Here is a 16,419-nt window from a genome sequence, read left to right as displayed (position 1 = left end):
TGGGGGTAAAAGTACTAGTTATGGACTGAGTGGATATCGCTGTGGCATGATGGTCAAGACTTAACATTTAAGCCACTAATTGCGCATGGCTTACTATGCATAACCTTAGTGTCATCTAGTCAGCCTTATCTGTTAACCTCCTTCAGGCCCAGGCCTTTTTCTGCCTTTTTCTATATGTATTACCCAATCAATGTCAAATGAAATTCCTAGTTCTTGAAAGCTCCGCTCTTGTTTTGGTATTCTAAATTGTCAATTCTCTTTTAACAAAACCACCTTAGACTCTTAAAACTTGGTCTGAGAGTTCCGCGGACCTAGCATGGCCGTATTACGCGGCTAGCCAACCTCTGGGGCTCCAAGTATTTCAAGATTACTAGTAATGACCACCCCACCAGCATCAATATTCAATTGAGCTAGTATATACCCTAGGTCATACTTTGTGTTTATCCATAGGTAAATACGTACAATTTGAATATGTACCTATTTAATCAATCCCGATGCCAAAGTTGAAACTGATATATATCGGGGTCTGTCACCCTAAGCTAACTTCGGACGACTCTCGCTTCAAGGTTCAAACCTTGGTGTAACTTGAACTTGAAGTTGGACTCGAAATGTTTATACGGCCAATGCTACATCAGACATAGGGAGGTATATAATTCAAAGGTGATCGGGCTTTTACACGTTCAACAGTGGCAACTATCCAACATTTCAACACCGGAAAAAACATTTCGGGACTCGGACTGTTCACCAACTTGAACCGAGTATCAATTCAAGTCTCCTAACCACCACTTGAAGTCACCAGCATAAGTATAATAGTGAAGAAATTTGAGATGGCTAGTATGAAGTCCTAGCATAATAAAACAAAAAGATCCAAGAGAAATGGACGTCAAGGCATCTAATCATATTCTAAAATAACCCCTGGAGAACTTCCGATAAATGCACGATGCAACTGGCGCGAAATATACACCCGATTCTAACCCTGAAAAATAGCAAGGAACCAACAGAGCCAGCAAGTGCGAATCGTTCTTTCCCAACAAATAATAATCAAATCACCGCCACAAGGGTAAAGTCAAAAAAAAAGAGAGATATCAAATTTAAAGCATGTCAACAGCTCGGCCTCATCAATCAGGGGGAAAAGTATCAAATAGAGGTCATAAAAATCGTATTTTTGTTTCTCCGGCACACCCTTAACATCATACCGTATAGAAATTTGTCAACATACATGTGAAAGGGGCCCCCGGTAGATAGTCAGTTTGAAATGGGGTATTGAATTTGATTTTCAAAGAGAAAAAGGAAAAGAGACAAAATGTTACAGTAGCCTCGCAATTAAGCAACAGCGTGCGAGAAGAGGAAGCTCACGGACTCTCCGTTGTGGGTACGACGACAAGCCTCGGCCAGCGTAGGGCTGACATCGATAGTCTCGATACGATCGCAAGCCTCCTTTTTCTCAGCGTGGGGAACGGTGTTGGTAACAACCAGGCGTTTCAAGCAGCTACCGTTCAGGTTCTCAATAGCCTTTCCGGAGAGGATACCGTGAACAACAATGGCGTTGACCTCCTTAGCTCCGTGCTGCATGACAGTGTCGGCAGCCTTAACGAGTGTTCCGCAGGTATCCGCCATGTCATCGACAATAATAGCAACCTTGTCCTTGACGTTTCCAACAAGAACCATGCGGGAGACTTCGTTGGGGCGAGCACGTTCTTTGTGAATAAGAGCGAATTGCAAGTCGAGGCGATCGGCAATACCGGTAGCACTATGTGGAGAAATATCATATTAGGCTTTTGGCATCCTACGGAAAAAGATGAATGCCCCGCATCGGGGAGTTGATAACTTACCGTTTGGCACCACCAGCATCGGGACTGACAATGACACAGTTGCTCACATCCAAGTTTTCCCGGATCCACTTGAGCATACTGGGCTCAGCATACAGGTTGTCAACGGGGACATTGAAGAAGCCCTGGATCTGACTAGCATGAAGATCCATAGTAATGACATGGTTGCAGCCAGCGGTCTGGAGCATGTTGGCCATAAGCTTGGCGGTGATAGGAGCGCGGCTCTTATCCTTTTTATCTTGGCGAGCATAAGGGAAGTTGGGAATGACAGCTGTAATGCGACGGGCAGAGGCAGTCTTGCAGGCGTTTACCATTATGAGCAATTCCATCAGCCCGTCATTAATTTCCCCCGGAGAGGTACTTTGGATAATGAAGACTGCACAACAACAAAACGAAGATCAGCAACAAGGTTTCTCCATAGCACCTCAGTGGGGGCAGCGTACCATCTTCGTCTCGGACACTTTCACCGATTGTGACGCTGGTCTCCTGGTTGGAGTATTGCAGAACCATAATCTTGGTTAACTCGATGCCGAGGCTGCAGATATTATCGAGTTAGTATCGAATTAGTCTTTGCCGCTAAAGCTTTCTTTTCTTTTTTGAGCCGAAGCCGATCGGGCAGAACGCAAGGATCAACCACATACCGATCCGCCACGAGTTGAGCAAGCTCTGGGTGGCTGTTGCCAGTCAGCAACTTGATGGAGTTGGTCGCCATTGTGATGTGCAACGGAAGTACAAGGGAGCCGGGTATCGGGATATCCCAGGGAAAAGCAAAGACAAAGGAACAGAAGTGAAGCTGAAGCTGATAAAAAAATTGAATCCCGCACCTGTCCATTTGGGCCCCGCATTTTTTTCGTAACCCGTGACTCCTCACCGCCTTGTCTTACATCATCCGATTTCGGAAGATTCCGTAGTCTAAATTTACCCGTGGACAACTACATAATGTAGTTTGTATGGTAGAAGCTAGGAGTAACAATTGTGAAAAAGACAATGAATATGAATATGCCCTTTAAGCACGCGGCAATCTAAGTACAATGTAAAATGGGTAGCCAATTTTCTCAAGTTGACCTGCACATCAACAAGAAATAATAGGGCTCCCTGGAATTTTCTTTTCCCTCACTTTCCCCACGATCATTGATTTCCCGGAGAAAACAAAAGAGAAACGCCATTGAATGCTTAGGCCTCAAAAGAAAAACAAACAAAATCAATAACAGAAAAAGAGAAGAAAACGACGGAAATATGCCAAATCATGTAGAAGAAGAGAAGCCCTGTCTATGCGAATCCGAAGTATTCGCTACCCGCTGTCACTGCGGTATACAGGCGATAACGAAGATCTTCATAGCTTTCATATTCAGGAAGATCAAGCTCTATAGACATTGTTAGTAACAGTCCACTAGGTGATTTTTTTTCTTTTTGGAAAAAGAAAAAGGGAGGGGTTGGGAAAACGTACGGTTGAAACATGTATGCGAACTGGGCAAACGATCCTTGTTGCCATAGTCACGGTGAATGTTGAACTTGCTCACGCCGTTCATACCCTCCAGTTCCTTGAAACCATTGAGAGGCACCTTGGAAGTACCGGTGACGAACTGTAGTAGCTTGGCACGCTCTTCCTTATCGAACGAGCGGACAGCACGCCAGAACCACTGAATCTGTGGCGACGAGGCAGAGTAGTTGTGATACTCAGTGTGATTTTTCCACTCATCGGGATCAATTTCAGGCAAACCAGAAATGAGAAGTTCCAATTCCTGTTCGTTGAAAATAGAAATCAGATCTGGAGGAATGATCTCATGGAAACCTATAAAAATGTTAATTTTAGCTTCATGGTAAAAAGGGAACACGACCCAGACATACCTTTCAGGAAGTTATCAAGCTGCTCACGAACAGACTCGACCAGGCGATATTCAACAACCCGTTGGATGTATTCCTCCTTGTTGTCCTGAGTGACGGGAATGTTGCGACCGTCGGGAATCAAGTCGATCACCTCTTTCTCACCAAATGCATCGGTTTCAATGGCGAAGTTTTCGGTAATAATGTCTGTAATGTCATTCTCCAACATCCATATAAGAGACTTGTAGTAGTCAAGGTCAAGCGTCTCCATATCTTTGATCGATACAGATCGCCCAAGAATGCTCTTGTAAACAGCACGAGAGAAGTGGCAGTCCAGAACACGGCCTTCGTATAGAGCCTTACCGATAATCCGGCCGATGAATTTGAAGAACATCAAATGCTCAGAGTTGACACCGCTGAGACGGTTAGGGTGGAAGGTAGTCCGATCAGCGGCGACAGGAATGAAGAGGGCGTAGTTAGGGTTGAACATTCCACGGGCAAGAACTTGGAACCATTCTCGAGTGACTCCACCGGCATCAACACCTTCTTCACCGTGGAAGCGAACGTTCAATTTACCATATTTGAGCTCATCGGCGTTCTTGAAATATAGCGATTTGAAGGAGTCCAGGAAAACTTGGTCTCGGCGTACAGAGAGTTGAAGAGGTGGATGAGGGTGACGAGGCTCAGCACCACGAGAGTGCACTCGGCGAGTGAAGTAGTTGCGCTTGTTGTCAAACTCTAGAACCTTAGGATTCTTCACCAACAAAGAAAATGTACCGCTCATCAGACGCGGGTTCTGACGAACAAGCTCATTGAGGATTTTGCGGTGCTCTTCAGTGAACTTGAAGAATAGGTTCTCCATGGTGAGACCAGCGTCGGCGGAAGCGCTATGGACAGACAGCTCGCGAGTACCGCGGGATGTTGACTGATCTTTGAGGGTGGTATTCTTGCAAACGACCATTAATGCCTCGATCAACGGCAGAAGGATGGTAGCCACGTTAAGCATGTTCTCCTTTTGGCGAATCAAAGTTAGGCATTCGCTCAACTTGGTCCACAGAGGGCCGAAAGTAGCACTCTCATATAAATTCTTGAGAACATCCTCCTTGGGGGCGGACTCAGGTTCAGTTCCCTTAGACTTGTCAACTCGAGTAGGATCGAAGAGATAGTCCAGAGCTGTGAGTATACGAAGCAACTTCGCCTGGTCAGAGCTGGCTGGGGAGAATTTGGCCAAAGCCAAGCCTTGCATGTCTGTACCTGTCTTGGAATGGTGGATATGAGGAAGAAGTTCTTCCAAGTCTCCAAGAATCGTGTCGCTCAGAGTCTGCGCCTGACCAACGAGTTCGTTGCCAATAACATCCCGCGCACCGGGGATGGCGGAAAGATTGTTAATGGTGGAAAGAGTGTCACGGAAAGTTTTTCCATTGCACTCGCGAGCTGCAAGAATATGAACGACCAGGCGGAAGTTATGATCAGGAACAACTGGAGGCTCAATGGATTTACGCTTGCGCTTCTCTTCAGACTTGCCAGTCTTGCCAGTCTTTTTGGAAGTACCGTCACCTTCGGTAGTGCCCTCTGTACCTTGATCTTCGGCTGACTCAACAGTTGGCAATGGCGCATCTGTCATAGTGGTGTCCGCGCCAGAGTCAGCAACCTGGGTAGACTCTTCCACAGGCTGCTCCGTAGGCTGTTCAGCGGTGGTCTCTTCCGGTTTCTTGGCCTTATCCTTGTTCTTGCCTTCTTCGTCCTGTTTCTCCTTCTCGCGACGTAGGAGAACAGTGAGAGGCTGAGTGATGCTGCTCAAGAGACTGGATAATTGCTCCATGCAGTTGGGGCTGTCCATAATCAACTTTCTATCCAGCAGGGAAAGAAGGGAATTCAGAGCAAACTTGTTGACTCGGTTTTCTTTGCCTTTACCCTTGCGGAACGCCTTTAGCTTAAGCGTAGAAGCCGAGTCATGCTCAGTCAAGAAGAACCAAGCAATGTGGGGGTTGAACTGCGAAAGGAAAGACAATGTGCCCAAACATTGTTGAACGACCATGATCGGAGTTACATCATTGCTGATGCTAGATGATGGCTGGAGAGAAATGTTCCGTTTGATAGCCTGGGGTGTCTTCTGCGAGCCGGGAGCCTTTGCGCGGAGTGACAAATGGGAAAAGCTGCGCTCAATTGCAGAGGAGTCGACGCTGCCATCTTGCAGAACAGAAAGAAGGAGACTGATGACTTCGCCGCGGTTCTGGCGGTTCTCGCAAACGTTGTGGAGGATATCATTGAGCTGGTGACGGGCATTACCCTGAAGGGGCATGAACATCAATCGTAGAAGAGTGGCGACGCCAGCCTTGTCAAGCATTTGGACGATTTGGCGCCGTTGAGCTTTCTTCGGCTCTTCTTGATCTTCAGCTGGCTCATGTCTGGGACGGCGCTGGTCCACTCCTGCAGGGGCAATATCACCAAATTGGGCGATTCGGCGATGACCAAGGGCTCGTGCCTCAGTCAGGTATTCGGGACCCAGAGTGGCCAGGACCTCCTCTGGTTGATCGGCGAGGACAGCTTGACGCAGATGGGGATCGAGTGTGGCAAGGAAGCTTGCCGCATCCATATCCTCAGCATGGCCCGGAACAGCACTCACAGGAGCTTGGCGACGAGCAGTCTCACGTTCTCGTCGACGTCGATCGGCGGCTTCCTGCTGTAATAATTCGTCCCGGATTTCAGCAGGCAAAGCCTCCAGAAACTCTTGCTCGATCTCGGTTGGCTCTTCGCCTGCGGCAGCGGCTTGAGATCTTTGCTCGGCATACTGCTGCATAATAACTTCTTCGCGAAGCTCCTCTGGCAATGCCTCCAAGTATTCGGGATCAATCGACAAGTCGGTGATATCAAGCTGGCGGCCCCGAATATTTGTGTAAATTCGTTCAGCGGGCTCTGGCTCAGGCTGAGCGGAAGATGCAGCTGTCCCTTCAGAAGGTGCATCAGTCTGCTGAATATCCTCCATAGGCTCAGAGATTCCGGCTGCCCGTCGCTCAGCTTCTTGCTGTTCTCTTTCAGCCTCTATCCTGGCATTCTCCTCGTCTTCTTTGCGCTTGCGTTCGCGCTCTTCTTCTTCTTGAGCGATACGCGCCTGGCGTTCCTTCTCTGCTTGTTCTTCGCGGAAGCGCTTTTGATCCTCCTCCGCCTGCTTCTGGCGTTGTTTGGCTTCTTCCATGGCAGGAGGAACCAGAACCTTAAGCAAGGAGTTGATGATACGGGTTGTCTTCTCCACATATGTGCTGCTGAACATAATGCGTGCCTCTTCTTGCCAACGGCTACGAGTTGTAGACAGAGAAAACTTAACGGCATTGTGAGGATCATCACGGCTTCGAGCCGACGGCTGGTGGGAGCGAGCAAGAGAGCCAAACATGTCTTGAATCCGGTTTGGCAGCATCGCCCGACGGTCAACGTGAACATGGATACCATCAGGGCGGGTGACGACGCCGAACCCTGGTGTAGCTTGACCACCGATAGCCTGCATGATGGCATTCATGAAGCTAACAGGGCTATCCATCGGAAGTAGCCGGCCACCACCTTCAACTTGACCCCATTCACCAGTGAATGGATCATTGGCGCCTGATCCAAGACGTTGAGCAGAAGCATCACCTGCACCATCATTACGCATCAGAAGAGGATTAGTTCCGTCGTCATTCCCACGGCTCGGCATCTGGGTGCGGTGTACACGAGGGTAAGGTTGGACGGGCATGAGACCACCGTGGCGACCAGGCATGATTTCAGTGACAGTGGCCCAGGCCGGTGGCGCTCCACCACGAAAGCGATGGTGGTGATGGGGTCGGGGTAGTGGAGCATCGTCGCCTTCCCAGCCCCAAGGCTCGAGGAGATCGTCATCTTGAAGGTGCATCGTAAGTAAATCTTCTACCAGCTGGGAGAGGGAGGGATTCCAATTACCATCCATTTCTCCGTCAGAGCCGTGTTCCATGTCATAGTCATCGTAGTCATCCATTTCATCGTCTATCTCGTCCATTTCTTCGTCTTCTTCTGGGTGTGAAGTCAGCAAGCTGCGAAGAAGAGAGCGAACGCGCGTCAATAAGTGAAACGCACCTCCTTCATCATTCAATTCATCTAGAATCTCATCATGAATGTCTCCTCCAAGACCATCTCCATGCATATCGTCGACACCACCTGCAGTGGCATCATTGAGAACACGGAAGAGATCGTCCATACGGTGACCAGAGTTTTGATGGTTGGACTGACGAATATCGGCCATTTCTTCTTCGAATTGGTTCATCATTTCGGCTTCTTCTTCATCCTCGGTCATTTCTTCACTCTCCCATTCGCCTTCATCTCCTTCACCGAGACTCTCGTTATCATGATCTCCAGTGATTTCGTCAGCATACATATCATCATCCTCCATATCAGAATGATCATCTTCTTCATCCTCATCATCCTCGTCAGCTTCGTCATCGATGATAACTTCGACAGCATCACCGGAAAGTCCTTCGATAGGACCCATGCCTCCGGCATCCTCATCTTCATCGCTGACAACTTCACCGTCATCCTCCACAACTTCTTCATCATAGTCCATCTCATCATCATACTCATCCTCGTACATCTCGTCGTCCTCACCCTCCGATTCCTCGGTGCTAGACTCCTCTTCATCGTGACGAGGCTCAAGCATGCCCAAGGTAGAGTGTCGGAAAAGATCTGGTGTTTCCTCACGTTCATCCTCCATGTCTGAAACCGAGGTAGCGGACGAGATTTCGTCATCATCGCCTTCGCCCAGATTTGTGATATCGGAGTTCTCGCTCAGAATCACGGCAGTTTGAGTTAGCTTGTTCAGAGGACGCAAGATATACTTGATGACACGCTTTGAAGATGGGAAGTTGAGATCGATATCCGCAACAGAAGCCGTGAGGGCCGGTATAAAGTGTTTTTCGAACATGGTCCTGGCAAGCTGTCTAGTCGAAGATGGGAACCCTGCATCTTGAGAGTAGGAGTAACCGCTGAGCATCTTGTCGAAAAGGTCAGCGAGGCACATAAGTTTAGAATATTTAGCATCCAGGGGCTCAGTGGAAGCCATGGCATCCTTGTAAGATCGCAGCGCATGCTCTAATACAAATCTTCTAACAAACGCAAGATCTGGCTCGTCCTCTTCGGGGACCTTCATATCCGCACGCCGTCTATGAGTACCGCCATGCTCGCCAGTCTTCGTGCACAGGGCAACAAGAACCTGCATGGTCCATGTTGAGGTGATACTGCGCTTCTTGAAAACCAGAGTATCGTCATGGTCCATAGTTCCAAGGGGAACGAGAACATTCAGTAGGTAGTTGAGAATTCCAGAGCGAGGCTTCGAAGGGGTTGTGGCAAGAGGGTCAGCTTTCCTTGAGAAGTTGATGAATTCGACTTTGGTGCGGTTGTAGGAGGACAGAAGTTCAGTAAGGCACTGAAGCAAAAAGCACCGGTAGATATAGATTGGATGCTCTTCAGCATTGAAGGGTGGCTTCTCACCCTTCTTGACAGACGTGGGGGTAGAGTTGGATGGTGGCTGAGTATCGGCACTGCTTGACACTGAAGGAGTGGGCTCGTCGGTAGACATTTCAACGTCAGGCTGTGCTTGACCTTCAGGCTGATCAGTAGATGACTGATCAGAGGTTTCAGGCGCAGCCTCTTTATCATCAACATCCTTATATGACAGCAATTCCGAGAGAAGGTAGTGGATAACGCCATCTGGATTTTCGACAATTGGTGCTTTGTGCTCAGCGCTCTTGCTCTTGTCTTTCTCCTTGTCATCGGAAGCGGATGCTTCGCCTGTGACAGAGTCATTTTTGCTGGTACTCTCGCCATTGCCCGAATCCTGTGCTTGCCGAGCACTGAGTCGTGGATCGACCTTCAGCGCTAGGGCTTGTGGGCGCTGATGAGTTTCATATCTTGATAGTTTGAGCTTTTCATTTGTCACCTCAACAAAGATATCAGGCGCACGCAGAACAAGATGATACATTTGGCGCACATAACCGGTTGTATCAATTTGACGAGATGTTTTGTTCGCAAAGTTGGACACGATCTCGCTGCGCATGATCTGTCGTACAGTAGCTTCGTCTTCGACAATATGACGGAGGATCAACATAAATGCACTTTGAAGCTTGTCGTTTGTCGCGCTAGCCAGTTGTTTGACCATGACAAAGAGGCGCTGCAGGTTACGTTTCTCCCCAAAACGAGCAGCAATGCTACGTTCACGCGTGACAATGACGAGAATGCGACAGACGGAAAGTGCCAGTGTTTCATCTTTACCTACACGAGGCAGAATCTCGACCAAGGCCTCAAAGAGATGAGTCTTTTCCTCCAAAGAGACAAGGGGGTCTTCAAGTCGCGCAGGTTGCTCATCATTCGTATCAGTTGGGTTATCGGGATTTGGTGCATTCCAAGAAATTAGAGGAGGCTGACAATCATCAGATAAGAGCTTTTCTATTATGAGAAGCACTTGGCCGATCCAAGGGAAAGATTCATTAGACGGCTGTTCTGCAGGAGGGAGTTTGATGAAACCTAGGAAGGTTGAAAAGCAATCCTTGAGTTCCTCCAGGGTTGCCTTGTACATTTCTTGGTCTTGAAGAACCAGGGCAAGGATATGAGCGTAGGCAGCAACCTTCTTGCCAGCGGTTTGGAAATTCTCCATCTGCAGGGAAACAAGAGACTGGACAAGAGTCTCCCCAATTTCTCGGCGAAAGCTTTCCGGCTCTGTATGCTTCTTGATAGAAGAGGAAATAAGATCGGCGAGCTCGAAGGATACATCATGATGAACATTGAGGACATCCAAACAGCGTTCAATCAGGTTAGATCGAACCTTCTCTCGTTCAGCATCAAGGTCCTCCACCGTAACCAGGTTACGGAGGCGAACGGGTTCTTGTGTTTGATTGCTGGACTCTGGGACGCCTTGGGTAGAGGGACGGCGTTCGGGATGCGACGATTCGCCACGTTCATCGGCGTTTACATCTTCACCATCTTGGGGAACCGTACCAAGTGCTCTAGCCAAACCATCGCGCATGAAAGAATCTACATCCCCTCCATCATCCGGGCTGGGGTTCGTAGGGTCATCAACTGGACGCCCAGTCGCCTGAGCAAGAAGCATAGCGAGAGCAGAACGCTCAAGATAACCGCTATTGAAAGGCGTAGAATCACCACCAACTGCATCCTCGGGGGCTTCTCCGCCAGACGCGTTCTCTGGGCTTCCAGTTTGAATGTCAGTAGGGCGAGGTGGAAGCCGTGGTGGTGCTCGAAGCCATCTTTGAGCCTTGCAGTACTCCTCGGCGGCATTCAAGATGTTATTGCAGCGGTAAAGGGCCTCCTTGTTCAAGTCAGCATCCTCAAAGCACTTTTCTCTTAGAGCCGCTTCGCGATCCTTGTTGACAACGAATGGCTTCCGTGGTACCTCTGCCACAGCGGGAGGGATGTCGGATCTAACAGCGGCACCAGTCTCATATTCTCCGTCCATGGAAGAGCGAAGAATATCAACCAAGAACTTGACAATAAGGCTTTGAGACTGAGTTGCGAAGTCTGAGTTCCACATCTCCTGGGCCATGGGCAAAATTTCCATACGGAGATCGACTTGGAACTGACCAGGCTGGAAGTAATCGGGGCGTCCGCGATCACGGTCGTGGTTGCTGGTCAACGCTTGCGTCTGGCTTGACTCCACAACGCTTTTTCCTGCAGCAAGTTCGGTGAAAATAGCGAGAATAATTTTGATTCCACCATAGGCAGCAGTGATTTGTTCGGCAACTTCTTTCTCGGTCTCGGCACCTTGATCTAACGGTTTGAGAGCTTGGACTTCCTGCATGAAAATCTCGCACATGTCCTTCAGCACCTTTAGACCGTTGTTGCGCTTGAACGCAACAAGTACAAGGGTTAGGTAGTTTGGTTGTGGGCGATCACCGCCAGCTTCGTAGAGAAGGTGTGAAAATTGAGAGAGGATGACGATGAGATATGGGAAACGGTATTTCGAGCTAGCACCTGAGTTGGGAGCACTGAGCTGAAGACCGCATAGAACTGACTCAGCAATGGCTTCAGCCACCATATTGGCATTTTGCTTGCCCTTCTGATAGGGGTCCCCACGTCGCTTGCCAATCAGACCAAGGCCCAGGTTATGCATGAAGCCTGTGATCGTGAGTGGGAGTGCACCCAGAAGGTACCGAAGGATTTGCACATTCTTGAAAGCGGAGCTGTCCTCGTCAACCTTTTTGGCACCACCCTCGGGCTCTTGAGCAGTTGAGGCGTTCGAAGCCTCAGGGGCGCCGGAATTTTCTTGCTGTTGTCCGGGAGTTGAACCCTCCAAGAGACCCTGGGAAGCTCCAGCCCCAGGAACTGTAGGTTTGTCAGATCCAGGCTTGGTGACGGGCTGCTTCCCTTGTGTCCAGAGATCTGGATTGTTCTTTTCATTCACGATTGCCTCCCATACACATGCCGCCTGAAGGCTACCGAGCGACGAGATCAGTGTACAATAAAGATCAGCAAGGTTGACCTGACCGAATGGAGAGGCCTGCTGAGCGGAACGATTTTGGTAGAGGGGCATGGCGTAAATTTCACGAAGCATATCTGTGAGAACGAGAACGGCATTCAGGTTCTTTACAAAGAATGTTCCATGGGCCAAAGCCTCTGTTGGCTCTGGGGCCGGCGATTTAGAGTCAGTTGGTCTAGTGAAAGATGTAAAAAACCCGGACTCCTTTGGCGTGGCCCAGAAGGCGGAGAGTCTGTCAACAGCTGACTGTGCTCGCTGAATTATAGATGGGATAATGACGTGCGGCTTGGTCTCTGCGAGCATGTGCACGAGTACTGTGAGCTCTTGGTTAGGGTCAGTGCCGTGGAAGCCATAGGGCAGACTCTGAAGAGTTGCGTAATCCAATACAAATTCAGCACCGCCGGCCTGGATGAAGGATGTGCAGTTGGGCTGGTTCTCAAAGAAGGCGCCGAGGAATCGAATGGCCGGGAAGAGATAATCAGCCACTGTAAGACCATGCTCATCTTGATCTTTCGGCTCGAAGTCGCTTTCTGGCGAAGGAAGAAGCTGGCTCACATCGCCTACGAGAAGTTTACAACCATTGGGAAGATCATGAGCATTGAGCTGAGGGACACCGATTGTCAGTGGATCTTCCATCGAAGCATTGACATCAACACCGATATCGCGGAATAGATCAGCAACGGGTCCTGAGAGAATGGCCTTGTTTTCAGAGCTATCTGTCCACAATTTGGATCCAAGTCCTGAGTGCCATGCCTTGGTTTTCGCAAGCAGGCTCACACGAGCAGCCATGACAATTACAGCAGACATGATGACCGTCTTTAGCTTTGGGTGGTGCCGCACTAGTTCATCAAATGCCGTTCCCAGCGAACGAACGAGATTGGGGTCATCCTTGAGACATTTAACGTGTTCTGGATGTTCAAAGATCTCGAAAAAGCTCTCAAGGGCGTCTGAGGACTCGAAAAGGTCTAGACCAGAGGCATTCAAGCAAATGGCACCGAAAGCGGAGGGAATACAGGCAAGGGCATCGGCAGCAGGAATAATTCCGGGGGCAAGACTTGTCCCAGGCTGACGAGCCATGAAGTATTCACGAGTTTCTTTCTTGTCTTCGCTAGGTGAAGCCGGTGCAGCAGAAGGCGCTTCAGCCGAGGACTCACCCTCATCAGCATCCTCTGGCTCCACAGCAGGTGGCTTTTCTTGGACTTGAAGCTCGCGGCCCATCACGGCAGCAAGGAGACTTCGGCTAAGACCTGCTTCGGCAATAACCGCATAACTTGTAGGCTCATTGTGAATGAAGCTACTTAAAATGTTCACAGCATTACTCCAAACGTGCGAACCGAAGATCCGGGAATTTTCAAAGACTAGCCGCAAGGAAGTTAGGAGCTGAGGTGAATCTATCAGATTTCGCAAAACACGATCGAAGCCTCCGCCATTGTGTTGCATGATATGATTCACAAATCGAAACATCCACCGCAAAGTTTGCTGCTGGAAATAGGGTATTTGATAATCGATGGACGGATTCTTGTATTGAGAAGGGAAGCCAGCTCCACGAGAGACATGCTCGAAGGCGGTTTTAGTCTCATGATCGATCAAATCAGAGATGGCATCAAAGCCCTTAGCAGCAGTCAATGTACCCAGTGCGTCCCGAACCGCGTGAACGAAGGTATCAAGGAACTCCATTACTCTAGAATAGACGCGGCGAGATTTCTCAGTGCGGAGTTTAAGAATATCAACGAACATAGGGATGAGACCAGCAGCAACTAGTGTCTCCGGAGTCCGTGAGCTCGAACTGGGAAGTGTGCGCAGAAGTGCAAGTAGCGCATCCCGCCACTCATCATGATAAGAATTATCAGTAGCATCATCTTCAGCGGCCAGCTCATTGACGACCTTGCGAGTTAAGAACATCAAAACACCATGATTAACATTGACGCTCAACGCTGCACAGACATCAACAGCGCGAGATTTATATTTGGCTAGCGCATCCAACGTATGAATTGCCAGCGTCTGAAGATTCCGCGAGACAGAAAGATCACCACTGGCACCTAGATGCACAAGCTCGGCCAGCTGAAAAGTTAATTGAAGGCGTTTCGACTGTTCCAAGTCATACTGAAGAACCTTCTGCTGGAATGCTGACTCGGGATGCACGTATGCCAGGTTGGTCACAGCGAGAATGCGGATTGCAAGAATCTGCTCACGGGTCTCAGGCGATCCGGACAGTGCTTGCGCGACACGAACTTTGTGAAGCAGCTCGTATTTCGACTCAAGAGGTAGGTTAGGTAGATTAGTCGCAAGGATATCTTCGGGCTTGGCGGACAAAATCTTTGCATGTGGTAGATCTAGAATTTTGCCTCCGCGAGATGCTTCTTCACCCTTGCCGCTTGTATTTTGGTTGCCGACTGGCGAGTCTTCTCCGCTTTGGCCTTGGCTGAAACGTGGAGCGGGATGGGTTGCGCTACGACGAAGTGGTGTGGGTGTGGATGGAGCATGAGATCCCTGTTCGCCCTGACCCAACTCCGAGGTCGTTCTGGGTTGCTCCGAGGAGCCAGAGGGGTAGTAAAGAACGCGAACATGGCCCCATTCTTCCCAGCCATCATTATCACGCACGAGGGAAACTAGTTCATTGGCATTGAGCTTAGTCTGCACCGCTTTCTCTTTGCCCTTTGTTTGAACAGCCGGGGAGACAGCGAATGGGGCTTTGCTGGCGATGAACGGACGAGGAAAGGGTGAAGCGATTTTTTGGAGTTTTTCCAAGTCAAGGCTATAATGGGTAGCCAGCATGCTTTGCTGGTGAGAGCCCCGCTGACGTGAGTGGTACCGTTGAGCAAGGCAAAGCGCCAACCGTAAGGAAGACTGGAGGAGAGACAAAGAGGTAGTGTTCAAGAGATCTCCTAAACGCTCACTACTGCTATAGAGACTGCGATTTCCACATTTCTCAAGCAATAGTCGCGAAAAGTTCAAGATCGCCTCCACCAGCTCACGGTCACCCTCGGGCCCATATCCCAGGGCATCCAGCTTGGCACCAGTACCCTCCGCTGGCGATTTGCTCGGATCAGCCGCATATGATTCTTCCAAAACGCTCCGTTTGAAAGATTGTGTTTGGGGGCCGGTATTGAGGAAGTATTTCTCAATGACGGAAGCCAGGACTTCATCGAATCGATCTAAGACATTGATCCAATGATAAAGATCGCCTCGAGGAAACGGCCATAATTTCGGGAATGTGTTCAGAAGAGTAGGGAGCTCGGGTACGGGAAGGCTTGTGGCTTGACCTATGAATTCCGCAAGAAATGGTGACTATAATGAGAAAGAGAAGAAAATTTTTTAGCCCAAGAATCATCAACGAGGTATAACGGATAGAGCCGAGACTTACAATTGTAGCCTCATGTTTTTGGCTAGCCACCTTCTTAATTCTCCCCATGTTGACAGTAAAGTAAGCAGCCAACCATGAGGGAGTTGACAAAATCCAGGAGTGAGTCTCCTAGAGGGTAGTGTGGTGGGCGCGGTGTGGGGTGGGTGGTTGAGAGACCAGGTCGCGGAGCAAGCGCGAGGATGCCTTATGACGTTTTTGGTCCTCTTCTTCCTGCCTCGCCTAATTTGAGTCACTTCACGCCGGAAGAATGGCACTAAATAGAATCGCCGTGATACTTTCAAACTTAGCGATTACTGTCAAGTCAAACCCTTTGTGAAAGCGAAGCTTATTTTGTTGAAATAGCTTCGTAGAAAAAAGATGGTGAGATACGGGTTCGGTGAAAGAAGTCAAAACCAACGAGGGAAACGGTGCAGGACGCTTAACCCAAGGAAGTATTGACGAAGGTAGCGGAAAATTTAGAGAAAATAAACTGAAGATTAAGAAGGATGGGGTGTGTGTTGGGGAGGAGGGGGTGGGAAGAGAAAGAGAAAGAGAAGGGGAGAGAAGAATCGATGCAGGTGGTGAGCTGTGGTCTGTCTACCGGCAGATTAGAGCTGTGTAATTCCATGGCGGTTCCCCGCTGGAGGCGGTCAGGCTACAAGGCATCACTCATTTTCATAATCAACAGAGTCATCTTGTTCTATCTATGTCTTCAACTTTTTTAAATGTCCGTACCTCTTTAGGCTCTTCTGGCCTTCCGCTATTATCAGTAGTCGCTTATGAAAGCACGGCATACAAAACTGGCTATCCAATTCATTCATAACACAGCCAAGCAAGACTTGAATGCGATGCTACCTAATGACATGATCCGTTTGAACTCAAGGTTCTCAAGGAACGAAAGGAAGTAAGAAACAAAGAATGTCCATGACGATAAA

The 16,419-nt window shown here is 49.0% G+C and overlaps 2 protein-coding genes across 2 annotated transcripts; both read right to left on the bottom strand.

Moving 5' to 3' along the window:
- Positions 1–1,323: 1,323 nt before the first annotated feature.
- Positions 1,324–2,541, bottom strand: N7478_008536 (ribose-phosphate diphosphokinase; the record flags this gene model as incomplete). The annotated part of the gene is made up of 4 exons (XM_056924750.1): positions 1,324–1,750; positions 1,833–2,205; positions 2,273–2,364; positions 2,471–2,541. The coding sequence occupies 4 exons, from the start codon at positions 2,539–2,541 to the stop codon at positions 1,324–1,326; spliced, it is 963 nt and encodes a 320-aa protein (XP_056777476.1).
- A 557-nt stretch (positions 2,542–3,098) lies between these two features.
- On the bottom strand, positions 3,099–15,553 carry tom1 (E3 ubiquitin-protein ligase TOM1; the record flags this gene model as incomplete). Its single annotated transcript, XM_056924749.1, has 4 exons — positions 3,099–3,193; positions 3,277–3,621; positions 3,678–15,429; positions 15,506–15,553. 4 exons carry the CDS (start codon positions 15,551–15,553, stop codon positions 3,099–3,101), a joined length of 12,240 nt encoding a protein of 4,079 aa, XP_056777475.1.
- Between the last annotated feature and the right edge of the window lie 866 nt (positions 15,554–16,419).

Source organism: Penicillium angulare (genome assembly GCF_028827245.1).
Source record: "Penicillium angulare strain IBT 27051 chromosome Unknown utg000005l_segment0_segment0, whole genome shotgun sequence".
NCBI classification, from domain to species: Eukaryota; Fungi; Ascomycota; class Eurotiomycetes; order Eurotiales; family Aspergillaceae; genus Penicillium; species Penicillium angulare.
Note: the sequence above shows the minus strand (reverse complement) of the source record. Positions and strands in the feature narration are given on the sequence as shown.